The sequence below is a fragment of the Mchenga conophoros genome, linkage group LG3 (genome assembly GCF_057382185.1).
Source record: "Mchenga conophoros isolate Kocher_MC1m ecotype Shallow Benthic linkage group LG3, M_conophoros_male_GT1.1, whole genome shotgun sequence".
NCBI lineage: Eukaryota > Metazoa > Chordata > Actinopteri > Cichliformes > Cichlidae > Mchenga > Mchenga conophoros.
The window spans coordinates 37,417,797-37,445,346 of record NC_140528.1 but is presented as its reverse complement, the minus strand read 5'-3'; the positions used below and the strand labels follow the sequence as shown (position 1 = coordinate 37,445,346).

Genomic DNA, 27,550 nt, shown 5'->3' with positions numbered 1-27,550 from the left:
CTAAAGAAATCTGCGAAACAGCGCAGGTGAACAGCGTTATAGCGAGGGACCACAACAATTTTAAAGGTAAGTCACAACATAGCCTTCGTAAATACTAATGTATAGAAACCCTTCCCAGCAATCATTCATTTATTTATTTTTTTGTGGCTATTTTTTCACGGTTTGTTAACATGCTGTGTAGGTGTGTACTTGACTAGCTGATCTCGACATAACAGGGGAAACATCTGGTTTGACTATTCTTCACCTGTAGTTTGAATGCTGAACATTTGCCTGTTTAAATCATGAGACCAGTCACTATACTGAGATGTGCTTCTGAATGTGGACGATGTGTCTTCTGCTGCAGTAATGCAGTTCTGCTTGTGTTGAGTGATGTAAACAACTGATCGATCTAAACGCTTTAAACGTCAAAATTGATCATTATATTTGTTATGACACAACAGTGGTGAGTGTTCCCACCTTCTGCTCTTTGTAACTTAACGCGATCTTTCCGTTTTCGAGTTTTGGACATGATTTTGGAGTAAATCTTCACAGTAGCGATTGATCGCAAAGTAAAGCTAGCGGAAATGTACAACCCCACATCCGGTCTTAAAACAGGAAGTTAGCATTTTCTCGGAGAAGGGTCTGGCTGCAGCCACTGGGGAGCGCCATATTGCGACCTCCACAGTAACCGGAAACATGTGACCTCCACAGTAGGAGGAAATACGTTCCCTGCATGGATACAGTGGAAAACCTTGCAAGCGGATCTTAAATTTTGTGAGAGTCTATCATATATAAATTTGCTGTTAGTAATTTCATAATTCTAGGAATCATCTAGTTTGCTTACACTGATTATGTTGGCACTTTGTTAGCGTTACAACAATGGTCATTTTTAAATTTTGGGTTGTTTTTTTTTATCGTGCTTCATGGCAGAGAAACACACAGATATCTGTTTACTGGCCCTGGGTTAAGTAAGAGAGCTGGATTAAAGCCTTCTGTGGGCGACATGACAAAAAATACACATTTTGCATTAGAATATGATTTATTGTTGGAATCAGAGACGGAAAGTAACAAAGTACAAATACTTCATTACTGTACTTAAGTAGAAGTTTCTGGTATCTTTACTTTACTGCTGTACTTTTTTGTGCCTACTTTATACTTCTACATCTTACATTTTAGTATTAGTATCTGTACTTTGTACGCCCTACATTCTCAAATCAGGGTCGTTAACAAATTCACTTCACTACTTTTCACTATCTGACATCAATGCACATTTTTCCATCCATCCATCCATCTTCATCCACTTTATCCGGAGCCGGGTCGCGGGGGCAGCAGCCTAAGCAAAGAGGCCCAGACCTCCCTCTCCCCAGCCACCTCCTCCAGCTTATCCGGGGGAATACCAAGGCGTTCCCAGGCCAGCCGAGAGATATAATCTCTCCAGCGTGTCCTGGGTCTGCCCCGGGGCCTCCTCCCAGTGGGACATGCCTGGAACACCTCACCCAGGAGGCGCCCAGGGGGCATCCTTGTCAGATACCCGAACCACCTCAGCTGGCTCCTTTCGATGTGGAGCAGCAGCTGCTCTACTCTGAGCCCCTCCCGGATGGCCGAACTTCTCACCCTATCTCTAAGGGAGAGGCCAGCCACCCTTCGGAGGAAGCTCATTTCTGCCGCTTGTATCCGCGATCTCGTTCTTTCGGTCACTACCCACAGCTCGTGGCCATAGTTGAGGGTAGGAACGTAGATCGACCGGTAAATTGAGAGCTTCGCTTTTACACTCAGCTCCCTCTTCACCACGACGGACCGGTGCAGCGTCCGCATTACTGCAGCTGCAGCCCCAATCCGTCTGTCGATCTCCGGCTCCCTTCTCCCATCACTCGCAAACAAGACCCCGAGATACTTGAACTCCTCCACTTGGGGCAGGAACTCATCCCCGACCCGGAGTGGGCACTCCACCCTTTTCCGGCTGAGAACCATGGCCTCAGATTTGGAGGTGCTGATCCTCATTCCCGCTGCTTCACACTCGGCTGCGAACCGTTCCAGTGCGAGCTGGAGGCCCTCACCCGATGAAGCCAACAGAACCACATCATCTGCAAAAATCAGAGATGAGATTCTGAGGCCACCAAAGCGAAAGCCCTCCACACATTTTTTCATTTACTGCATATTGTGCTTTATTCATGTCTCTCATTCCACCTGCATCAACATTGTAAAGTTTGTCACAAAGAGATTTATATATTTATAAATACTAATACTCTCTATTCCATTCTGTTCTGCTTTTTCATTGCCCAGATGTTAGTTAGCCTTTGTTAAATTGTCTGTTATATGTCAATAGATACGTATGTCACAAATAAAAGTGTCTTGTAAATTATGTTTTTGTAAAGAATTTTCTCCCCAAATCTCTTACATGCTAACTGTAACGTGTTATTTCTGCTGAAACCTGAACTTAAATGTGTATATGATGTTTATCTGTTTTTCTCTCTGTTTTAGATGCACGTATAAATTTGAAATCTTGCCTCAAAGCCAGAATTGCAGGAATGCACCACGTGTTGCCGAAGACTCCTTCACTGCCCTCTGTGCCCCACTTTCAGCCCTGCTGTCAGGGCAAAGATCGAGGAGCATATAAATGGACACATTAAAAATGCTTTGCCTTCAAAGGTATGTTGGTACTAAATATATCTCATAGTTAAAGTTATAAATATGCACTTCTTTTCAGCACTTCTGCAGTCTCTTTGTTGACTTAAAAGTTGCTTTTCACATTGTACAGTTCAGTGCATTCATCAGCAAGAGAAAAAAGTGTGTTTTCATTAAATATGTTTTCCTGTTCACCGCATGTCTTGACAGCTCTTGTGATCCACACCATTTTGCTTTCATTATTGAGGATGGCTTGGATGTTTTTTAACATGTGCAATCTGATTGTTAGATAAACTGATTGCATTCTATACAACTACATTTAAATTACATATGGGTTTTTTTTTCTCTCTTACAGACAAAATGATATGCCGGTGGACTTTCACTGCCGTGTCTGTAACATGACAATCATGCAGCGTGGGGATATGGCAAGGCATTTATTGTCATATCAGCATTCTTCAATGCCAAGTCAGCCACCACTATCAGGCCTGCTCCCCACTGAACTCTCCGTGGAGCCCCATCTCCCTCTTGATGTCTTGTCTCCAGCATCTAAACCATTTTCTGAATCTTGGGTAGAACATTCATGTGCTCTACCCTCTGTGCTCAATGAAACTGTGGCTTGTGGAAAGTCCATGAAAATGAAATGCCCTCTCTGTGGTCTTAGTCTTCTTACAAAAAAAACTTCAAGGCTAACATGATGAAGAGGCATTCAAACAGATCAATAGATGTTTGCGCCTGGCCTGTCATCTGCATTGTGTTTGTGTAGAGGGACTTCTTCTTCTTTGTTTTTCAGTTTGCAGGGTACATGGAGCTCTTTTTAAAAGCATGTGGTGATGAGCAGGGACTACAGGTCAATGCGATGTTTGACATTTAATGGACAGATGAAGGCACTGGCTGTTTGTTTGGTTTGTTTATGTGTTGTTGGGTTGTTGTTTTTTTCCAGTGTACAGAATTCCAATTAAACTTATTACAAAATGTCCATACTTATAGTAAAAAATTACAGTGTAAATGTAACAGCATTTTTTATACTTGTAACTTCAAAATAAAAAGCTTACAGTTGCTATTAACAATAATGTATTACCCAGTAATCAATAATATTTTTATATATTTTACGCATTAACCCTCTGGGCCTTGTGCTGGCCATATGGCCACTTCACTTCTTTTTTTATTTGACCATTTTTGCTGTGTTAATGCAAATGGAATGAAAATGTGTAGATTTTTTTCAGCTTTTGGCCACTTAAAACCCATTATTATGACATTTTTAAATTCTTTGGTATTGACAGTGCTAAATCATGCAATGTAGGTAAAATTGCTTTCATTCTAAACGCAACACATAAAAATTATGGCTGTTGTTTTGTTTGTTTTTTTACCAAATTACATCATTTACCCATTTTTGGCCAAACAACCAATTTCATGTAATATTTTTCAAAATTAGTTTCAAATAGTGGCGTTTGATGGCTTACTATAACTGCAATGGACCAAAAGAATGACACAGGTTTGATCTTAAGGATCTAATAGTTGTGTGTGTTTGTGCATGACATTGCAACGCAAATATGTATTTGCAAGATAGACTGAAATAAATTATGATGCATCAAATATTACACAGGCTGCAGTGAATTTCTGTTGATACAGACTATTGAGCTTCGAGTTTCCCAGTCAAACTTAGCTTTGAAGCACCTGCTAAAAACACTTTTACTCTTGTAGATTTCAGAACAAGACACCATAGCCAAAATATTAACTGCAAATATTAAAGCTGCAGCACATACAGCAACAAACTGTTAGGAAATGTGTCCTGGAGTTTATGCAGGTGCAGAAAGTGCTACTGCTGTAAGTAAGCCTAACAGCTTCCAGATCATTTATTTTTCTGGAAAGATGGCAAGAAGGGCATCACTGCTCATTTTTACAATCTCCCAGATGTCTTGGAATACAATGCCTTTGTCCCATAAAAACCAGTTCACAGTAGTAGGAGTCCTCTTAAACAGACAAATGAAGAGTGATCCTGGAAGAAATGGGGCGCACACTGACCTCAACAATTGGAAGACAGCCTTGTCCCCGATGCTCAGATGAAAAAATAAATAAATAGGAAGCTTCATGAAAACATTAGGACTTTATCACCTTTTTATCTGAAAAGTTACTGGTAATACATAACCTAACTGGCATTTAAAGAGTAAAAAAAAAGAATTTAGGTAAAATTTGGGTTTTTGATGAAAAGGACTGGTGCTAATTTAAAGAGTCAAGTCGGTAAAAGTAGATAAATGTTTTAAGAAATACACATTTTATAGCATTTTGTGAACATACACAGAAGGTGGCCATTTTTGGCAACAAACAAGCTGAGAGATAGTTTTATATTTTTTGCTCTCCTTGAACAAAGATAACAGTGCATAATAATCAATGTTGATGTTAATCAATTAGATGTCCCAGACACTGCTATTAATAATACAGCAGTCCCTCGTTTATCGTGGGAGTTACGTTCTAAAAATAACCCGCAGTAGGTGAAATCCGCAAAGCAGCCAGCTTTACTTTTTACAATTATTATAGATGTTTTAAGACTGTAAAACCCCTCACTACATGCTTTATAAACTTTTCTCAGACAGGCATGAACATTTTCACACTTTTCTCTTTTGTTTAAACACTCTTAGAGTTCAAACCTTCGTAGAAACATAAGTCCAGTATTATAGAATGAACACAATAGTGCCCTGCAGACTGTTCACAAAGCTCAGGGATCTGGGACTTAACAGCTGTCTGTGTGCATGGGTGTTGGACTTCCTCACTGGCAGAACTCAGGTGGTGAGGGTGGGCAGGTGCTTCTCCAACAGCATCACCATCAACACAGGAGCACCTCAGGGATGTGTCCTCTCGCCACTGCTCTACTCCCTCTACACTTCAGACTGTGTGGCCACCCATGGCTCCAACACCATTGTGAAGTTTGCTGACGACACAGTGGTGTTGGGTGCCATCTCCAACAACGATGAGGCGGCCTACATGGATGAAGTGAAGAATCTGGCATCGTGGTGCCAGGACAACCACCTCCAGCTGAACGTCAGCAAGACCAAGGAGCTGGTGGTGGACTTCAGAAGGGGTCAGCACAGAGACTACAAGCCCATTATCATCAATGGAGCTCCAGTGGAGAGGGTGCAGTCCTTCAAGTATCTTGGTGTCCACATCTCCTCAGACCTGACGTGGTCTGCCCACATTCAGGTCCAGACCAAAAAGGCTAGGCAGCGCCTGTATCACGTACGACAACTGAGGAAGTTCAGGGTCTCTCCAAAGATCCTCAGGATTTTCTATACAGGCGCTGTGGAGAGCATCCTCACACAGAACATGACATCGTGGTTTGGGAACAGCTGTGTGAAGGACCAAAAAGCTCTCCAGAGAGTGATCCGTACAGCAGAACGCTGCTGCAGGATTGCTCTCCCCCCGCTTCAGGACACCTACACCAGGAGATGCTGGACTAGAGCAGTGCAGATACTGAAGGACCCGTCCCATCCTGGCAACAAACTGTTCCAACTTCTGCAATCTGGTAGAAGGTTCCGCATCTTCCGGGCAAGGACAGAGAGACTCAAGAGGAGCTTCTATCCCCAAGCCATCCGTGCCCTAAACACACACACCCGCCCTCTCACATCATCTATAATTGACTGAGACAGGACTCTCTTCCAGACACTCTAAACCAAGGCACAATGTACATTTCAATTCCTTTAATTTTAAATATGTTTATATTGTCTATCCTGTAAAATAGTCAGATGTCTATTCTTATTCAATTCACTTAATGTACAGAATTCACCTGCTGGCTGCTACTACTGCACATTCACCCAGTCTTCCTCTACACCCCCCCCCCCCCCAAATTTTTGCACATGTCGAGGAGCGTGTCAGGCTTCATTTCACTGTGTGTTATACTTGTATAACTACGCATGTGACAAATAAACCTTGAACCTTGAACCTTGAAACCAAGTGCAGGTGTGGGTTTCAAAGGCACACCTGCACTTCAGAGTAACACTGCTAGCGATCGAAGATTTATGTAAATTTGACAGGCTAAACGCATTCTGTATTGTACAGCAGTGGTCCCCATGCTTTTTTGCACCACGGACCAGTTTAATGTCAGACAATATTTTCACGGACCGGCCTTTAAGGTGTCGCGGATAAATACAACAAAATGAGGGAAAGTGGAGGCAAGAGGAGAGACCCGAAGTGGCCGCCCGTCCGAGTGTCAAGTTAACTGACACTCTCTTGTTTCTCTCTTGTTCTGCAGTCTGGTGTTACCTGCATCTTCCTATTCAGAAGGCAGAATTTCCGAGTTCTGAGTACAATCAAAGCACCACGACTGCAGTTTTTGTGTTGGATGTAAAAGGCGCACATGACGCTGTGACGTAGGCTAGAATCATGGCAGTAGTCAATGACGGTCCAGGCGTGGGATCTCTCTCGTGGAAATATGCACATTATCTTTTCCTTTCTATTGGTAGGTGGCACAGTGCACTTGTGGCAAGTAAGCAAGCTAGAAGACTGGCAGTCTGGCTGGGCATCCAGTTACGGAAGCAACACATTAACAAGAGAAGTCTGAGTAAAATCAAAGTTGCTTTCCCTAGTAACTAGTTACTTTGAAAGTAACAAGTAACTTGACATAACTGAATTACTTTTGATGGAAGTAACTAGTAATGTAACTAAGTTACTAATTTAAAGTAACTTACCCAACACTGCTAATGAACAAAAATCTATTTGAACAAGTGTGATTGAGTGTTTACTTAATAGAAGCATTTGTAAAGAAAGAATTAGCTAACGCTTTTGGCCAATCAAGTTATTTGTACTGCTATTGTTTATTTGTCCTTGTTTATGGTTTCTAAGAGGATTTCATGCTGTTTTCTCAGTTTTACCCTTCTTCAACTGGCCTAAGTAAAGGCGGCGAAGTCAATCCCCCTTGTCTGCGTGGTAATTTTGAAGAGGAGTTTAGTCTGAATATCAACCCTAGCAAGGCGCTGGAGGCGGAGGACATTTCAGGGGGAGTTTGCTTGTCCCAATCCCAGAGTACAGGGAACCATTACCTGGGTCTGGTGGCAGATTGCTCCTCTGGGGGTGCTTGGCAGAGCCTGGCCCCTCTGGCTCTGTTGGACCTCTGTTGCTGGGGAGTGGAGGGGAGCTTGGGTCTCAATTAGTGTGTGCTGTTCATTAATATTTAATATTTATTATTTACTGTTATTTATGCATAAGTTAGTTGTTGCTGTTGTTTCTCTGCTGTGTGGTTTTGGTTTTTGTCGCCAGGTTTTGAAGCAGATTCTCTGGGGGTTTTTTCTCTCTCTCTCTATCCCTCTCTCCCCAACTTCTCATCCTTCAGAATACATGCCCCAAAATGTATTCTGTAATGTATTCCGTTACGTTACTCAATGACAGTAACGTATTCTGAATACTTTGGATTACTTAATATATTATCATGTTTTTTACAACAACGTGAATGTACTATTGCTGTGTGATTTATTACTATTACTGAAGGTCCGCGACTCCGAACTGTAGTAAAGGGACCTCTGACTAATACGGCGGGGTCCCTGTCGGCTAGTAGCCGAAAAATAGCTTTACTTTGTTGTGTGGGTCAACTTTTATTGCGAGAGACAGAGAGAGGCGTTGAAAGGCTGCTCCAACCAAACTTATTGTTTTCAGAGGAAAACACGAACACGGTGTACAGTCGAGTCTTAATAGCTTACTTACAACTGGGCTCGTCAGGCACTCTTCTTGGCTGCAGTGGTTATTATTATATTTACATGCTTCCAGCTCCCGTTTTTGCTCGATGACTGCTCGTACCTTTCCACTCCCCTTTTTCTCCCTCCTCGCGCTCACAGACACCTAACGTGTATGGCAGTCCATTCTCCCTGCAACACGGACTACACTGCCCATGATGCTACATTCTTTAGAGCTATGCTTGTAGCATTCTGCCTGTTAGCTTAGCACAACAACAACAACAACGAAAAGGAGCTCTCTCACCCAGGAAACACACAGTCGCAGAGAGAGAGAGAGAGCGTCGCCCTGTAACCATGGCAACCGTAACGCTGCCGCCTGGAACAACAGAACGTAGCTGTCAAACAAAACCCAAACAGTCCTGACCCGCGACAATATGAAACAGGAAAGTACCGCAGTGTAATCCATTTATTTCAACAAAGTAACTGTATTCTGAATACCACCTTTTTAAACGGTAACTGTAACGGAATACAGTTACTCATATTTTGTATTTTAAATACGTAACGGCGGTACATGTATTCCGTTACTCCCCAACACTGCTTACTGGTGAGCAGCCAGGAGAAATGAGTGCAGCAGCAATGGAGCTAACCAGGTGAGCACGGAGAGAGTGTGGAAGGTCAGCAAGGAAGCCGGTTACTTTAAACATAGCACAGAATTGCTTGGGAAATGACTCGAGAGAAACACAAGAGATGCGAAGTGTCAGCTTTGTTTTTATACACAGATATAACATATTGATATGTACTGATAAATGATCAGAATTATAATATTTCTAATTGTCTTAGTTCAAACTGAACCAAACAGGTATCGAATCAGTTACAGAAATCAGTGACAATACCCAGCCTTGAGCTTTTCTTGGTTGCCGTGCACAGTAAGTCAAGACAGGTTGATCCTAGATAATCGATTGCTATGACCTGCTGGTAGTGTTCACTTGGTGCAGCCAAGTATTGCAGAATGCATTTCAAATCACAAGCAGCAATGGTGATGGCTAAACTGTAATTAAAGTTTTAAAATACCCCATTTTCTGTAACAATCTATGCTTTTAATAATGTTTTATCTGCAAATGTAATGACATAATCTCATATGTCTGGTCAGGTTGTCAACAAAGAACATATTTGCAAAAGTGCTCCAAGGTTTTCAGAGATGTCGCTAGCTCTGCTAACAGTCAGCTGAAATGTTGCGAGCTCACAGCCCCGGTTTTCCAGCTTAACTGTTTTCTACGTTAACCAGTTAGACCTTCTTCAAATCCAACAAAAGCGGTATCAAACGTTTGTGCTGGTTTGTGCTGCAAAAATTTTCATTTGTGCTGCTATCATTTTAAAGATATTCAAGAAAATTCTAGAGGTCATCAGAGGTCAACCAGCCCCCCCACATTAATGGAATCAAACAAAACTGAAAAAAGAACAAACCAGTCAGGTCAGGGATAAAGTTACTGAGAAATTTAAAGCAGGCTTAGGCTACAAAAATATTTCCCAAGCCTTGAACATCCCACGGAGCACTGTTCAAGCCATCATTCAGAAATGAAAGGAGTATGGCAAAACTGTAAACCTACCAAGACAAGGCCGTCCACCTAAACTCACAGGCCGAACAAGGAGAGCGCTGATCAGAAATGCAGCCAAGAGGCCCACGGTGACTTTGAACAAAGTTGGCCTTTATAGAAGAGTGGCAAGAAGAAAGCCATTGTTTAAAGAAAACCAGAAGAAGAAGGTGCTCTGGTCAGATGGGACCAAAATGGAACTTTCTGGCCAAAATGCAAAATGCCATGTGTGGTGGAAAACTAACACTGCACATCACTCTGAAAACACCATGAGCTGGAGCTGGTTTGTAAAGAAGAATGGGCAAATATTTCAGTCTGTAGATGTGCAAAGCTGGTAGAGACAGACCCTAAAAGACTGGCAGCTGTAATTGCAGCAAAAGGTGGTTCTACAAAGTATTGACTCAGGGGGCTGAATAATTACGCACACCCCACTTTTCAGTTATTTATTTGTAAAAAATGTTTGGAGTCATGTATGATTTTCGTTCCACTTCTCACGTGTGCACCACTTTGTGTTGGTCTTTCACGTGGAATTCCAATAAAATTGATTCATGTTTGTGGCTGTAATGTGACAAAATGTGGAAAAGTTCAAGGGGGGCAAATACTTTTGGAAGCCACTGTAACAGGCTGCTAGATTTCTTGACATGAAGACAGCAGACAGTACGGGTCGGCAGCAACACCTCGAGCCCAATAACACTGAATACGGGGGCTCCTCAAGGATGTGTGTTGAGCTGGCTTCTCTTCACTCTGCTGACCCACGACTGCACACCATCACACAGCTCCAACCTTTTCATCAAGTTGCTGACAAAACAACTGTGGTAGGTCACATCAGCAACAATGATGAGATCTACTACAAGGGTGAAGTTAACCATCTGGCAGGGTGGTGCAGCTACAACAACCTGTCACTGAATGTGGAGAAGACCAACAGCGACTCTGGAAACTGAGAAGCGCAAGAGATTCAACCCCCATTATAAGCACCTTCTACAGAGGCACCATTGAGAGTATCCTCACCAACTGCATCACTGTGTGGTATGACTCCTGCACTGGGTCCTGCGGGAAAAAAATGACAATGGGTAGTGAGAGCAGCAGAGAGGATTGTGGGGACCTCTCTTGCCTCCCCTCCCCAGGAGATCTACTGCACCTGCCTCATCCGGAAGGTCAAGCAGGAGGCCGGCGTGCTGTTCTCTCTAGCCTCTCTTCTCTGTGTGCTCCTGCATGACAGCCGCCTGCCCAGCAGCCGGCCGTGCATGGCATCTACAATCAAGCCTTGCTGGCTTAAAACTTGTGCTCTGCTTGTGTTGTTGTTGGTGGTGATGTGTATGGCTGGCAGCTGGAGAGCTGCAGCCGTTGAATGTACTGTTACAGAAACCGTGTGATTATTGTAAGAATAAATGATGCTGCGAAGGATGAAAATACCATCGGATCTGCCGTGGTGGTTTAGTTATCTTTTTTTTTTTTTTTTTTTAACGAAAAATCTTAAAGTGGACGCAAGCCAGTAAACAAATTAAAACAAACAAATGCTGTTGAGAAACTATAATACATACATTACAATTAAAATTCTCAACAACAAAAACAACAACTGGTGCAAATATAAATATTATGTAAACAACTTAACAACCCTCAAAGTGTCTAAGTCACGTCACGTGACAGTGCAACATCTAAACACAAGAAGAGGACAGTCCAGTGACCTACGCCACATGACTGCTGCCGCAGGCGTGAAAATTTTAGGACAAATAGTTTTAAAAAGTAAAAACAATTAGTACAGAATCTTTCTGATCTAAATAGAAACTTCAGGCTGTTTCCTTCACGCTATTTTCCCCATCAGCGAGTGCATCATAAACATTTTCATATATTTGTATTATTGTTTTCTATTCTCTGTTTTTTTTTTTTATCATTTTTTACTGCCACCAAACAAAGGAAAAAACCAGGAAATATGATGAAACCACAACGGAGTCTGTCACAGGAAAGAGAAGGGCTTTAAAGCTGAGCTGAGGTTTCGATACCATTACCAAGAAAAACCATGAAGGAAATACATCTGCTGTCACTTCTCTGTAAGTACAATATGTTCCTTTATCTGTATGTACAAGACGTAATAATTACCTTAAACATTTTAACAGAAAACATGGCTGCAGTTCTGTTGTCTTCTCCAGCTTAAGCTGGGCATACCCTGTGCGATTTTTGGCCCATTTTGAGATGATTTTTCAGTTGTGCGACCATTTTGGGGATGAGCCCGAGTTCCGCCTTAATCATGTGTTGTGCATTGTGTAGTATACATGGGGTACTGAGAAGCAATTAACACCTCACGACCAGCTCCCGATTAGAGATCGTATGTTCACAAGAAAATCAAACCTGTTTGAAATCCTGGTTGCCACTTGTGAGGGTATTACACTGTTGATGCGAGGCCACAAGCCGATTTAACGCAACGTCTCACACTGCGCATGTAACACAGAAGCAGAAGTGAAAAAGATGAATCAGCATGGCAGTGCAGCATGTGATCTGGACACAAACAATGAAGGCAGAACTTGTAGAACTTCTACCACTTTATGTTAACAAGCTAAAATTTGGATGCACAGTGTGAGCACTCAGGTCGCATCAGAGGATCGGGCCGTATAGTGTGAGACCCTGCATCTTGACGTATGAACTTCTAACCCCTGCGATTCAGTCGTACAGTTTGAGCAGGAGCTGAATAACTTGACTGAAAAAAAAATTGCACAGTGTCTGCCCAGCATTAGCTGGTCTGAAGCTTCAGTACCAGCAGTATTTCTAAAATTGTTCAGTGATGTTTTGACTTTTCTTTGTCTAAAATAAATTAATTAATGTTGAAGAGCTTTCAAAACATGATTTTCCTTTAAGTCAACTTCATGATAAGAAAACAAAGAATTGTATCTGCACTGAATGGATGCTTTAATTATATAAATGGATAAATGAATAAATGTTTCCCTCTCAACTAGTCCTAGGGAGAAGGAAGTTCAAACACATCTTCCGCCCTAAGACTCTTTTGATAGCAGCAATGTTTCCAGTTTCAAAAGAACTTTGACCTGTTAATCTCCACAAGGTAGTGACGAAGATTACTGTAAAAAAAAAAAAAATCTGTAGAAAAACTGAAAATTTTCTGGTAATTTTTTTGCCAGTAAATTTTCTGTTTTTTTACGGAAGTTGACGGACCTTTCTGTAAATGATAAAACGGAAAATTCTGTCGATTTACAGTGTACTCTCTATTATTTATGGACATTTCCTTCAGTTATAAAACGGAAAATTCGGTTTATTCACAGCATATTTTCTGTATCATTAACTGATATTTTCCGTAATAGAAAAATTGAAAGTTCTTTTTATATTACCATTTACAGGCACATCTTTTCACTGTAGTTCATTAAATGTAGTGCTTAGCACACAACAACATTGGTACAATTAATGTTAAATATTATTTTATTCTCTCAACTCAAAAACTATACTAAAATATGATGACAGCATCCATCTCATCATAAAATGACTAAACAGCTAATACACAGACAAAATAATGCACAAACTTTCAAATTTGAGCATTTTTATTTCCTTGAAACCAGGTTACCTTCATGTAAATGTGTTTATTTAAATTCATTCAAGTGGCTACCTGACAAACAAAAAATTTAATATTTAACGATATGTTCACATTTAATAATATCCAGAATATTAAGTTAGAATCACTGCCTCGTGGTAGTTTTGCCTCAGCCAAACAGTTAAGGTGTGGTTTACATCCATGTCTGTCCACTCATGATACAGTACACACGTAGTCAGTTATAGCCACTCACTTTGAGTACTGAAATGCAACTCACATTGGTGTGAACATTTTTGAAGGGTCACAAAGCTTACAATACTTACTGTACTTTGAGTCAAGATTTGTTGACTGTTTAAGTGGTGCTACATGAATAAAACTGAACAGATATAAAGAAGGTGTTCCTGAAATTTGGGAAAGTGTCAATGAAGTTGACCCGTGATCTACTTTTTTATGATATTGTCATTTAAATATGTTTTAATATCCTTCTTACAAAGAGTTCCGTGGAGCATTTAATTTTCTTAAATAGCTCTTGAATTTTGTTAGTTTCACATTCGTGATCAATGAACTCCCGTTGTGCACTGAAGTGCACATGTTGTAAAATGTTAATAAAATTAGTTAAAAAGAAAATTCTTTTTGCAATGTGTTTTTTACCAACCCAATACTTGATTTATATGAAAAAAAAAGTCAAATTCAAAACACATTTTTCCTGGGTCTCTGGAGATTAAATATCACCAGATAGTGCATTTTCTTTAAACTCTGTGAATCTCGGGCAACTCGACCTGTGTAAAGTGTTTTCAGCTGGGCGTTGTGTACCTGGAGTTGAGTGTTTTGACTGATGCACGAAACTGTATATTTTTAGACATAAGTTGTAACAGCCGCCATTTTCTTTGTATTTATTACATGGTGTGCTGCGGAGAAAAACCTGTTCTAATGTTTTAGTCTAAGGTTTATTTTGATCACCTGACGACTCTTTTTTGCTTCTCATTCATAAACTCTCTCCAGACTCTTTCATGTGATTCTTGCATAGGTGGTAGAAGAGGTTTGTCGTGTTTGAGTCTGTGGTGGGGAACAGTTTGCGGCATAATTTGCGCAGTACAGTTTTCTGGTTTGTGTCAAACTTTTCAGAACCAAACCATGTCCATGCTACAGAGGTCCTTCTGTTTGAAGCTACCTGGTTCTGCCTCATCTTTAATTCAATTCAATTTTATTTATATAGCACCAGATCAAAACAACAGTCACCTCAAGGCACTTTATATTGTACAGTAGATCGTACAATAATACATACAGAGAAAAACCCAACAATCATATGACCCCTATGAGCAAGCACTTTGGCAACAGTGGGAAGGAAAAACTCCCTTTTAACAGGAAGAAACCTCCGGCAGAACCAGGCTCAGGGAGGGGCGGGGCCATCTGCTGCGACCGGTTGGGGTGAGAGAAGGAAGACAGGATAAAGACATGCTGTGGAAGAGAGACAGAGGTTAATAACAGATATGATTCAATGCAGAGAGGTCTATTAATACATAGTGAGTGAGAAAGGTGACTGGAAAGGAAAAACTCCCCGGCAGCCTACGTCTATTGCAGCATAATTAAGGGAGGATTCAGGGTCACCTGGTCCAGCCCTAACTATATGCTTTAGCAAAAAGGAAAGTTTTAAGCCTAATCTTAAAAGTAGAGATAGTGTCTGTCTCCTGAATCCAAACTGGAAGCTGGTTCCACAGAAGAGGGGCCTGAAAACTGAAGGCTCTGCCTCCCATTCTACTTTTAAATACTCTAGGAACAACAAGTAGGCCTGCAGAGCGAGAGCGAAGTGCTCTAATAGGGTGATATGGTACTACAAGGTCATTAAGATAAGATGGGGCCTGATTATTTAAGACCTTGTATGTGAGGAGCAGGATTTTGAATTCAATTCTGGATTTAACAGGAAGCCAATGAAGGGAAGCCAAAACAGGAGAAATATGCTCTCTCTTTCTAGTCCCTGTCAGGACTCTTGCTGCAGCATTTTGGATTAGCTGAAGGCTTTTCAGTGAGTTTTTTGGACATCCTGATAATAATGAATTACAGTAGTCCAGCCTGGAAGTAATAAATGCATGAACTAGTTTTTCAGCGTCACTCTGAGACAGGATATTTCTAATTTTAGAGATGTTGCGCAAATGGAAGAACGCAGTCTTACATATTTGTTTAATATGTGCATTGAAGGACATGTTCTGGTCAAAAATGACTCCAAGGTTCCTCACAGCGTTACTGGAGGCCAAGGTAATGCCATCCAGAGTAAGAATCTGGTTAGATACCATATTTCTAAGCTTTTCAGGGCCGAGTACAATAACCTCAGTTTTATCTGAATTAAGAAGCAGAAAGTTAGCGGCCATCCAGGTCTTTATGGCTATCCTAATTGGGCGTTTATAAAGTCAGCAAAAATGCACAGAAAAGAAGATCAGACACCAGCGAGGGAGGATAAGAAGGACAGACGCAACAACATTGTCATCCCCTATGTAGCCGGTGTATCAGAGAAACTCAGGAGAGTTTTCTCCAAGCATGACATCCCGGTGTATTTCAGACCCAGCAACACGCTCAGACAAAAACTGGTTCACCCGAAAGACAAAACTCCTAAACACAAACTTAACAATGTGGTGTATGCTGTACAGTGCAGCGAGGAATGCCCAGACCTCTACATTGGAGAGACCAAACAGCCACTTCACAAGCACATGGCACAACATAGAAGAGCCACCTCCACAGGACAAGACTCAGCTGTCCATCTGCATCTTAAGGATAAAGGACACTCTTCCGAGGATGCCAACGTTCACATTTTGGACAGAGAGGACAGATGGTTTGAAAGAGGACTGAAAGAAGCATCTATGTCCACTGTGAGCGACCATCTTTGAACAGAGGTGGTGGTTTAAGACACCAACTGTCTGCCATCTATAATCCAGTTTTGAGATCAATTCCCAGACGCCTTAACGCCCACTCACACCCTGGGCCATCTGACCTCAGGAATTCGCATGATAGGGTGGGGCCAGGTTTCACAATGAGCTCACCAGAAATCCTGGCTGATTGGGACCCACGCCTGCTTTCACACTTTGGCTCATGTGATTAGAGGATCATCAGGGGGTCCTTTGTCCCTCTTTGGGGGGATACTCCCACTAGGTTTAAATCTGTGACTCCCCACCAATTGACCTTAGAACTGAAGAAGCTTCTCGGATGAGAGGTGAAACGTCTTCAAGCAACTCAAAGAAGTCCAGACGCTTTTCTTTGCAAGCTCCTTAGAGTACTACAAGGTCATTAAGATAAGATGGGGCCTGATTATTTAAGACCTTGTAGGCAAGAAGCAGGATTTTGAATTCAATTCTGGATTTAACAGGAAGCCAATGAAGGGAAGCCAATACAGGAGAAATATGCTCTCTCTTTGTAGTCCCTGTCAGGACTCTTGCTTCAGCATTTTGGATTAACCGAAGGTTTTTCAGTGAGTTTTTAAGACATCCTGATAATAATGAATTACAGTCGTCCAGCCTGGAAGTTTACTGGTCATGCTGCTATTTTCTGTGCATGCATCCACATGGTGACCATCTAATGATGAAAAAATATTGCCATAACAGTGTATTTTGTGACATCACGAAACAAAAAATAGCATATAATATGAAACGATAGATGTTTTCATTTCATCATCCGATATCTATCATATCAAACAGCCCTACAGAGGATTATAATACATGTAGAGCTGTATACACATAACAGCATTCTGTATCAACATAAGCAGTTTGTAATTAAAGAAACATACATACCTTGAAAAACTAAATCAACCACAACATTAAACTCACCTTGTTTCTGTAGAGAAGGTGATCAGGTTTTTTCTCATTTCCTGAGAGCAGCTGCTCTGGATCATCACCAGCTTGTATCTTCATCATTTTTTTCACTCGTTTTCACTTTCCTTTTCATTGCTCTGCCCTGGAAAACCAAAATGTGTGATCACATGTGAAATAAGTAAAAATTTTCCTCTGCAGGGTTTAGAGTGCTTCAATTAGTGATGGCTTCTCAAATAATCTAAGGATCTGAATTTTTAAGAAAGACACAAATGTCTCTGCTTATATAAGGCTAAAAGCTTGATATAGACATTACAGTTTATAGTATGTCACCATCCCCAACAAGGCATATAAAATAGACATAATTGTAAATGTGCTGAGGTGAAACTAAATAATATTACCACCAGAGATGGGCAGTAACGCGTTACTTGTAACGCGTTACTGTAATCTGATTACTTTTTTCAAGTAACGAGTAAAGTAAGGGATTACTATTGCAAAACCGGTAATTAGATTACCGTTACTTTCCCGTAGGAACGCTGCGTTACTGCGTTACTAAAACCGTGATTTTTTTTGCGAGAATGTCTCATGACAGTGACGTAAGCAAGTGCGACGTTGGTGACAACAGCTGTGTGCAGATCAACAATGGATAATATATCGAGTGCGGGAGAGAGTATGAGCGTGCAGCGTTTAAAGTGTGGAAGTACTGACCTTACTTTGAGTTTGATTCCATAAAAAGTGACAAAAACATTAGCGTCCATCGTGCGTGGGAAGAAAACTTCTTTTTACAGCGAAAAAAACCCCTAAACTTCCGAGCAAGCACCGAGTAGCTACGACGTGATGGGAAACTCACAGAGACACTCGCGCGGATTCTTCAACTGACCGCAGCACACCTACACCAGGGTAACCCTCCGCCTACCCTGCTCCTGCTTTACAGGTGAAAATAGAGCAAAAGGACCGCTGAGTCTTTGACTTTATTTATTTTCTGCTGTGTTTTACTTGCATCTATTTGAAAGAGTGAGTGAAAACACAAAAAATATTTTATTTTATGTGCTGGAATGTGTAGAAAATAGGTTTAAATGTTAAACTAATTTATTCAAGTCAGAGAATGTTGCATATAATAAAATTTTTGCTTGATGCATAAAGTTAAAAGATTAAAACTGATAAAACAAGTTAAAAAAAGAGACTTTTCCATTTGATTACATTTTGTATGATGGATTATGTAGAAAAAGTAGAATTGGGCTGAAAGATCTATCACTTTATCACCTCTTCAGGTTGTAAATCGTGTTTTTAAAAAGTAACTAAGTAACTAAGTAACTAAGTAATTAATTACTTTTGAAAATAAGTAATCAGTAAAGTAACGGGATTACTTTTTGGGGGGAGTAATCAGTAATTAGTTACTGATTACTTTTTTCAAGTAACTTGACCAACACTGATTACCACTACAGTCTGTTAACCACCAAATTAATCTATGCTGGTCAGCTAGCTAAAGTCCCAAATCAGAGGCTAACATTAGCATTTGTTAGCGTCAGCCAGGAAGTTCTGAGACTTAAATTAGGGTTAGTGTAAATTTGCCTGAAACCCTTTAAAGTGTACAGTAGAGCCAGCTGTAAAACATAGGTATTATTATATTACTTATTAGAGTCCTAAAATAATTTCTTCCTCTCTATACATTAGTAGAACCATGAAGTTTTTCACTTTTCCCAGTTACCTACATCGCTGACCTTAGCTGTCACAGCTGTGTAATACCCAGAGAGACGCAGACAGCTAACTATAGTATTTATGAAAACTGCCTGCCACTGGAGGGCAATACTGGTGGTATCTTAGCAAAAATGATTTTAACATTAACTAAAATGGAAAGCTTAAGTCATGTTAAACTTAAACAACGATTATTTTAAAAATGAGTCAGCAAAATATGCCTGACTTATCTGGAGACAGCGTGAAGCAGTTAACAAATAACAATTAACAATTCTTTCTAAATAAAAATGAGAGGTCTTTTGAAAAATTTTATTTTAATAAAAGAAAATATGAGTTTTAATATTTACCACAGAAATTTGAAGGCAGTTTCTCCAACTCCAAAATCCAGATGAAGCCTAAAAGAAGCCTAATGGCTGCTCTTGCTCTTACTTTTCCCTCCTTTTCGGGTTCTTTTTCCCACAATGCATTGCAGTAGTTGAAAAATACAGAAAAATACCTGTAAATGACTAATACGGAAAATTCCTTCACCTTCATACATTTTACTGTATTTTTACTGTACTGTATTTTTGTGGCCTATTTCTGGCATTCACCAGTGGAAAACCTTAGGAGAGCAGGACCTAGATGTACACATTGATAGATTTAAAAAAAAAAAAAAAAAAAGAAAGAAAGCAAGTGGATGAAAGTAACCCTGACCATAAATGGGTCCCCTGAGACCAGGTGAGTATGAATCATTTAGCTTTAATATTAGGATGGGATTGATGATCTGAAGTAGATCAGCAACAGTCTCACAGAGAAAGAGTGAAGAGAAAAGAGTGGGTGGTAGTGTTGTGGAAGTTCAGAACTTCTGCTTTTTCCAAGTGTGAAAAATCTAAATAACGTGACTGTTGCCTCCTTTCAGTTCCCACTTTACTGCTGAGCTGCACAGGATACGGAGGTCAGTAACTTTCTTCTGTCAAACTTTGAAACTTGTGAAATTTCAATGCAACAAAAGGACTGTATGAATATAATTACGATTTAATAGTGCAAAACTGTACTGCTGGTCCAGCTTTGATGCAGCTCAAAGATGTCACTCGTTTCATTTCATGAGAAATGCAGGATAACGGCCCCATAGCTTTCAGGAGAAATTTCTGACAATCACACAATCATCTATAAGTAAACACTGGTGACAGTGGGTAAAGAAAACTCCTTTATAACATTAAGAAACCTGCAACAGAACCAGGTTAAGGGAGGGACGGCCATCTGCAGTGACCAGCTGGGGGTGAGGAAAACACTGTGGGGGATGAATGACATGTAAGAGAGATGACCAAAAATGTTAACTTTTTAAGACAGGGTGTGTGTGTGTGTTTGTGAGTGTATTAGAAAATGATATCAAAAAGGTTAATTGTATTTAAACCGGTGACAACACAGGGCAGTGACAACGGGGGAGCTGGAGGCTGCATGCCTTAATTCATTTTATTTGCGTTTGTTTAACCGGAATAATAAATAATCACAATAAAAGTCAGCTCCACAGCCGTACTGGAGCAAGACTCTCCGAGAGAGTCAGGTGCTTCTCCACACAACAACCAGTCTGCACTGAGAAGCTTTTAGACTGACATTTCAAAATCTCAGCATGGGGATCCTCACCAACCCGTTAATAAAGCAGGAAACATCAATAAAGACATTTCAGGCAAGCTCTCGCTTTGACCAATGAGAATGACGCTGACTTTAACCTGATCCATGTGAAACGGCTCCTCCTCTCCCAAAGTCAGCCAACGGTGAGAAACCAGAAGCTCTCGACTGCCTGAATTTCAGCTAAAGCCCAACACCCTTAGCTGACAGTTTGAGCCATGAGGTGGGGCTCCTCCTTGAGGTTGCCCTACCCCTAACATTTACCAATCAGACAGCGGGGGGCACAGCCGATTAGAAACACTAATCAGCCGTTTATTGCCTTCTGAGGTGTTACGGGTTAGAGGTGCAGATAGAGCCCAAATAAACAGCACAATAAAATAGCCTGAAAATTCATTTGAGAAATCAGCTGAGAAAAAACAAGAACCTTTTTTCCATTAACATGACCATGAGATCCTATAACCTCTCCGTGTTCAGTCAGACAGCTGTCAGATGCTACAGGGTGTCTGCAGTGACACCCAAGAGGCATCAGATGCGTATATGTAGAGTGCAGAGACCTGATGAAGAAACTCTGGAGGAGCAATGAAATTCCTCCAGAGTCTGGGGTTATGCATTTAATTACTGAGCTACTGAGCTCTGTTTTTACCAGCTGAAAGTCAGTGAAGTTTTTGGGCTGTTAACAACAAGGATCACATTGACTGCATCTGATTGGGCAGTTCTGAGTCTAATCGTCACCTGCAAGCTGCACAGAAGCCTGCAAGAGACACGTCAGCATGGAGACACCAGGATGAGAAATCCACTTACACAGACTCACTATCCCTCTGTGAAAGAGGAAGATCAACATCAGCCTCTAAATCTAATTAAGAGAGTTATAACCTATGGCCCTGGGAAATAGAAGTGCTGCCTTGTGCAAATGGGACTGCAGAGTCTCCATCAGATTACAGAGGACAGCGCTAATGCAGACGAGTTCATCAGCAGCCCTGTTTCATACGGTGCTCTGAATCCCTACTCAGGATTGGTTAAAAATGATGAGCGAAAAAGCCGCAAAATTCAAAGAACTGTTTAGACGGAGCCAAAATTCAGTAGAGATAGTTGTGATTGGGAAAGCTCAGAGATGTTAAACGAAGCACTGCCTCTCAGCACCCCCATGCCCCCCTGCCAACTCCACACTTCATTTTAAAAGCAGGTTATGCTAACCCCCAGCAGGTACTTTTCAACCTCATGCACTAGCTCAGGTTCCGTTCCCACCAGAGATGTGACACGCCTCGTCCCAGTCGCTAGTCTCTGTAGCAAGGGATTGGTCCACCAGAGACCTCGCCCCTGGCTGCCGCCCAGCACACATTGCACCCAACCCCTACGGCACCTACTGTGGGTGGAGGGCTCATGTAACTTTTTCAGGTTGCGCCCAGCCGTGGACTAAGGGCCGACCACCACCTACTTCATCGCTGACAAGAGAAATATTTCACTTTATATTTTTCAGAAAACATCAATTTCTCCTCCTCCTTAATGTAAAGCATTAAAGTCTTCCTCATTTAAGACATCTGACGTACACCCTGAAGACTCTTGTTTGTTTGCAAACAAAATTAATATCACTGTCTGTCCAAATGCTCCTAAATCTAAATGACCTAAATCCAATAGAAAATCTTTGGAGGGAGCTGAAACTCCGCGTTTCTCAGTGACAGCTCTGAAACCTGACAGATCTAGAGAAGATCTGTATGGAGGAGTGGGCCAAAATCCCTCCTGCAGTGTGTGCAAACCTGGTGAAGAACTACAGGAACCGTTTGACCTCTGTAATTGTTAACAAAGGCTTCTGTACCAAATATTTAAATGTTTTGACTCAAGTGATCAAATACTTATTTGACACAGTAATTCACAGATAAATTGTTCAGAAATCATGCAATGTGATTTCCAGATTTTTCTTTTTAGATTCCGTCTCTCACTGTGGAAATGCACCTATGCTGAAAATTGTAGACCCTTCCATGATCTCTAAGTAAGAGAAGTTGCAAAATCACAGGGTGATCAAATACTTATTGTCCTCACTGTATATAGCATTTGTGTAGCACTGCTGCTATATTTGTATTGCAGCAGTGCTACACAAATACATTCTTTAAAAGCCATACAATGTGATTTCCTGAATTGTTTCTCAAATGCTGTCTATCACAGTGGGAATGCATCTACAATGTGTGCCTACCATGATTTCTAAGTGGGAGAACTTGCAAAATTGGGAGTTCAAATACTTATGTTCCTCACTGTAAGTTTCACTTTTATTGTGATTATTTAATTCCTGTTAAACAAACGCAAATAAAACGAATCAAAGCCTTCCAACAGGGCATGCAGCCTCCAGCTCCCCCATCATCACTGCCCTGTGTTATCACAAAAATCACCGGTTTAATTACAAATATTATCGTTTTCTCATAGTCACACACACAAACACAAGTGTCTTAAAAAGAGAAAAAAAAACAAACACATTTTGTCTTAAAAGTAAGATTATTTTTATTTATTTATTTATTATTTTTGCTTAAAATGACAAAAGCACACCATTATGAATTATTGTTCCATACATAATTTTAATTACTGTACATATCTCAAACAGTTATAAAATATAATAGTTTTATGATATGTCATAATTTATTTTGACTGTCATACATTTTTATTACTTCCACTGTCATAAATCAATGATCACTTTTGACACATTGTGTCTGGTCACCTCTCTCGTGTATTAGTGGTATATAGTGTAAACAAACAGGAAGTGAAAATAAATAAGTTGAAAAGAAAGTTCCCTGATAATAATGAATTACAGTAGTCCAGCCTGGAAGTAATAAATGCATGAACTAGTTTTTCAGCGTCACTCTGAGACAGGATATTTCTAATTTTAGAGATGTTGCACAAATGGAAGAAAGCAGTCTTACATATTTGTTTAATATGTGCGTTGAAGGACATGTCCTGGTCAAAAATTACTCCAAGGTTCATCACAGTGTTACTGGAGGCCAAGGTAATGCCATCCAGAGTAAGAATCTGCTTAGATACGACATTACTAAGATTTTCAGGGCCGAGTACAATAACCTCAGTTTGATCTGAATTAAGAAGCAGAAAGTTAGCGGTCATCCAGGTCTTTATGTCTTTAAGACATGTGTGTTATCTAGCTAACATGAACTCACATGTAGTGAGTCGTTTAATCTTTAAATGACATTTGTAGAATTTGCCCACTTCCTCTCACCCACCAGTGGAAGGAGAGGAAAGGGAGAGAATCCTGTGCATACACAGAAATGAAGAGCTGGCAGAAAGTGGACCCTCGAACAAATGCTCATCCTCTGAAAACTTTGAGGTCTGCAAATGTTTTCACTGTCAGTAGCAGTAGTTTCCACTGAACCAAATAATCCTAAAAATGTTTTTAAACCTTAAACCTATGAAGGCTGCAGGCCACAACGTGCTGGTCAAGCAACAAAGTTGTTCTTCATATTACTAAAATGTTGGAGCTTGTGCCTCTTCAGATGTTTGCTCTTCTTACTTGCAAATAGCCGAGGGGAAATGCCCGAAACCTCAGTCCTGATTCCACAGCTTTATTACATCAGCCTGGTAGAAAATAATTTTTCACTATCAAATCAGGCCACCAGGGGGCGGAGCGGTCCCAGAAGTTCAGTCGTGAGTGATATCCAACCTCTCTTCTTCCTCACAGCTCGTCTGATCGTGAGTCCCAACAGCTCTGATTTCTCTGAGGGAGATGTTGTTACTCTAATCTGTGAGGAGGACCAAAGCTCTTCTGATTGGACTGTGAGGAGAAACACAAGCAAACTGCAGAGGGCTGAGTGTGGAGATGGGCGGGTGAAAAAGAAACATGATCAATCATGTTCAATCACTATGCTGGTGCCTCACGACACCGGAGTTTACTGGTGTGAGTCCAGTAATGGTGTCATCAGTAACCTGGTTAATATCACAGTCACTGGTAAGCTGATCACTCTCACTTTACTTCTTATTGTGTTACACCCTGAAAAGGGGCTGAAAAGGGGATAAGTCAATGACGACGCTCAGACACGATGCTTCTCTTTCAGCAGCTTCATTGCGAATGATTCAGAAATATAAACATACATACAAAAGTATTAAACATCTTAACAACGATGTACAGTCTCTGTTAGTTGTAAGACAATATATCTCAAGACTGTTTCCTTTCCTTTTCTATAAGTTACAGATTAAATTGGATGTAAGAATTTACAAAAACAGCTTATGAATCAATAAACAAACTTAGATCATTAAATTGAAATGTACAGAAAATAAACAAAATATTCATATAAAAATACTAATAGGCATTTGTCCCTTCACACAAAATAAACATGGAGACACTTGCTTTGGGCAGTTAGTGTATTAAGTTCATGCCTTGTTGGCTTTTCATTCCTCATTTTGCACTGCATTATTGGGCCAATATTTCCATCGTCTTGCTGTGCTTGTTTGATCTCTGTAACCGAAAATTGGTTGTGTGGTTCTTCACTCACTGATGTACACTGGAGACGGGTGAGTATGGGGCAGACCATTGGTGAGTTGAAATCTGGAGTCTCCACAACTTGGGTTATTGCTGCCACACAATCTGAACCCACTTCCTCTGTACACTGTTCCATCATTTCCTCTATCTCAAAAGGCATTCTTGAAAGACTGTCAGCATCCACATTCTCTCTACCTGGGCGATTTCGGATGGTGAAATGGAAGTCTGCAAGCTCTGCCACCCATCTACATCCAGTTGCATTTAGCTTGGCACTTGAAAGGATGTAGGTGAGGGGGTTATTGTCAGTGAACACAGTGAAAGTAGGCGCATAATAAAGATAATCTCTGAATTTCTCTGTGACGGCCCACTTCAGTGCGAGAAACTCCAGTTAGTTTCGTTCAGCTGCAGTCAATGTCCAGGAGCCATAAGCAATCACACGGAGTTCATTATCTTGTTGTTGGTATAGAACTGCTCCGAGGCCTTGAGCTGAGGCATCGGTATGGAAGATGAATGGTTTAGAAAAATCTGGGAACCCGAGGACTGGTGGCTCAACTAGGCAGTCTATTAGTCGTTCCAATATGCGCTGATGTTCTTCAGTCCACACAATTGACTTGTGTGATGGAACCCCTTTACTCTTTCTTGTGACTTGTTTTGTGTTTGTCTGGTTTTGGGATGCATTGTTATCTTCTGTTGTGCCCTTCAACAAGCTATACAGTGGACCTGCAATACGGGAGAAGTCCCGTATGTACTGCCTATAGTAACTTAACAAACCCAAGACAGTTCGCAGCTCTCCCACATTGCTTGGTCTCCTGTCCTTCAAGGCTGTCACTGCATTGGTGTCAGCTGGATCAATTTTGCTACCTTCGGCTGAAACAATTCTCCCTAGATAGCGAACCTCGTGTTTGAATAATTCACATTTACTGGGTTTAAGCTTGATTCCATACTTCCTCAGTAGTTGAAGCACTTTTCTGACATGATTGATATGGTCATCAAATGAATGACTGTACACTAGAGTGTCATCAAGGTAGGGTACACAGATGTTGTCTCGCACCTCTTCCAGACACTCTTCCATGCAGCGTTGGAAGGCTGCAGGTGCATTCATCAGCCCGAATGGAATCCTTATCCATTCGTACAGGCCCCATGGTGTCACAAAAGCAGTTAAAGGTCGGCTGCCTTCATCCATAAAGCCCTGATGGTAGGCCTTGCCTTGGTCTAACAATGAAAACCATGAGTTGGCACCAAGACTGTCGAGAATGTCCTGCACTCGAGGGATTGGTTGTCTGTCTGGATGAGTCTTTTTGTTTAGTTCTCTGTAATCTATACAAAGACGTAAGCTGCCGTCCTTCTTTCTCACGCAGACAACTGGTGAGGCATAAGATGAGTTGGATTTCTTGACCCATCCTTGTGCAATAAGGTTGTGCAGATACTCTTTCATCTCTTTGTATAGCGGCTTTGGTACCGACAGGTAAGTGCGTGCTACAGGATCCATATCCTTCAATGATATCTTCAGTTTCAACTTGTCGATACATCCAATATCATCATCTGCTTTGGAAGGAAGGAAGGAAGGAAGGAAGGAAGGAAGGAAGGAAGGAAGAGCATTCCTCACGGAGCATCTTTTGTACCACCCCCCTTTCAGATTCACTCAGGTGCGTAAGGTCAATTGGTGGGTCCCATGAGGTGTCAGGAATTTGCTCACTCTCTGCATTCACTTGATTCACCAATAATGGGGAGCACTGGTCAGATTTCTCTAAAACCGTCGCTGGGTACACAGCTTGAATTTGCTCTAAGGTGCCCACAACAGTTTTTCCTGACAGCTCAATGTCGTGATCAGTGGGATTTTGCACATCAAGAACAATATAGGGGGGGACCCCCCTTCTGAGTTCTACTAGTGTCTCACAAAACTCCAGACCTTCAGCCCACTGAGGGTTTATGTCAGGCTCAAAGAGAAGTGTAGTGTCTTTCTTCAGCGGGCGGGTCTGCACCTTACAGTCGATCTGAACAGAAGTGTGTTTGGGTACAATGACTTTCTCTTTTGTTGTTCTCACAACAAAATCATGTGATTGTTTAGCAGTCACTAAATCAATAAAGGTTGTGACATTTTCTCTTTTAAGGCAAGGGAAAGCCCCTCTTAATGCCTCGTGCAGCTGCTCAGTTCTTTCAGCATCCATTTGCTCTATAGTACTAGTTTTCAGTATTTGCTCAATGACATTAAAGCCTAGAATGGGCTGCGAAAGACTTCCGCCTTTCATCACTAACATGGGGACTACCAGCTCTTTAGGGTTTGCTCCCTCAGCAGCTAGACCAAAAATGACTTCAATGAAACCCTTGTAAGGGATGTTTTGACCATTAGCAGCTGAGATTTTTAAATCGTCAGGTGCATCAAGTAACTGAGAAACATCTCTTAATTTCTCATGTGGTAAATACTTCTTTTTCCACTCTTCATCAACAATACACACTTGGGAGCCTGTATCCCATAAGGCTTGAATTTGGTGGCCTTGTATATAACAGTCAACTATACACTGTTTCCCAACAAGAGCAACAAGATGGGACTGGCTGTCCATCCTTCTGGGGTGAATAACACTTGCCTTTGGGTGCGT

The 27,550-nt window shown here is 41.1% G+C and overlaps 1 protein-coding gene across 1 annotated transcript in view; it reads right to left on the bottom strand.

Moving 5' to 3' along the window:
- Positions 1-27,550, bottom strand: part of LOC146578496 (V-set domain-containing T-cell activation inhibitor 1-like) — a 71,697-nt gene that overhangs the window by 29,986 nt on the left and 14,161 nt on the right. The window contains exon 3 of the mRNA XM_085267817.1: positions 13,819-13,825. Within this exon, the coding sequence (XP_085123943.1) occupies positions 13,819-13,825 (7 nt within the window). The remainder of the gene's footprint in view (positions 1-13,818; positions 13,826-27,550) is intronic.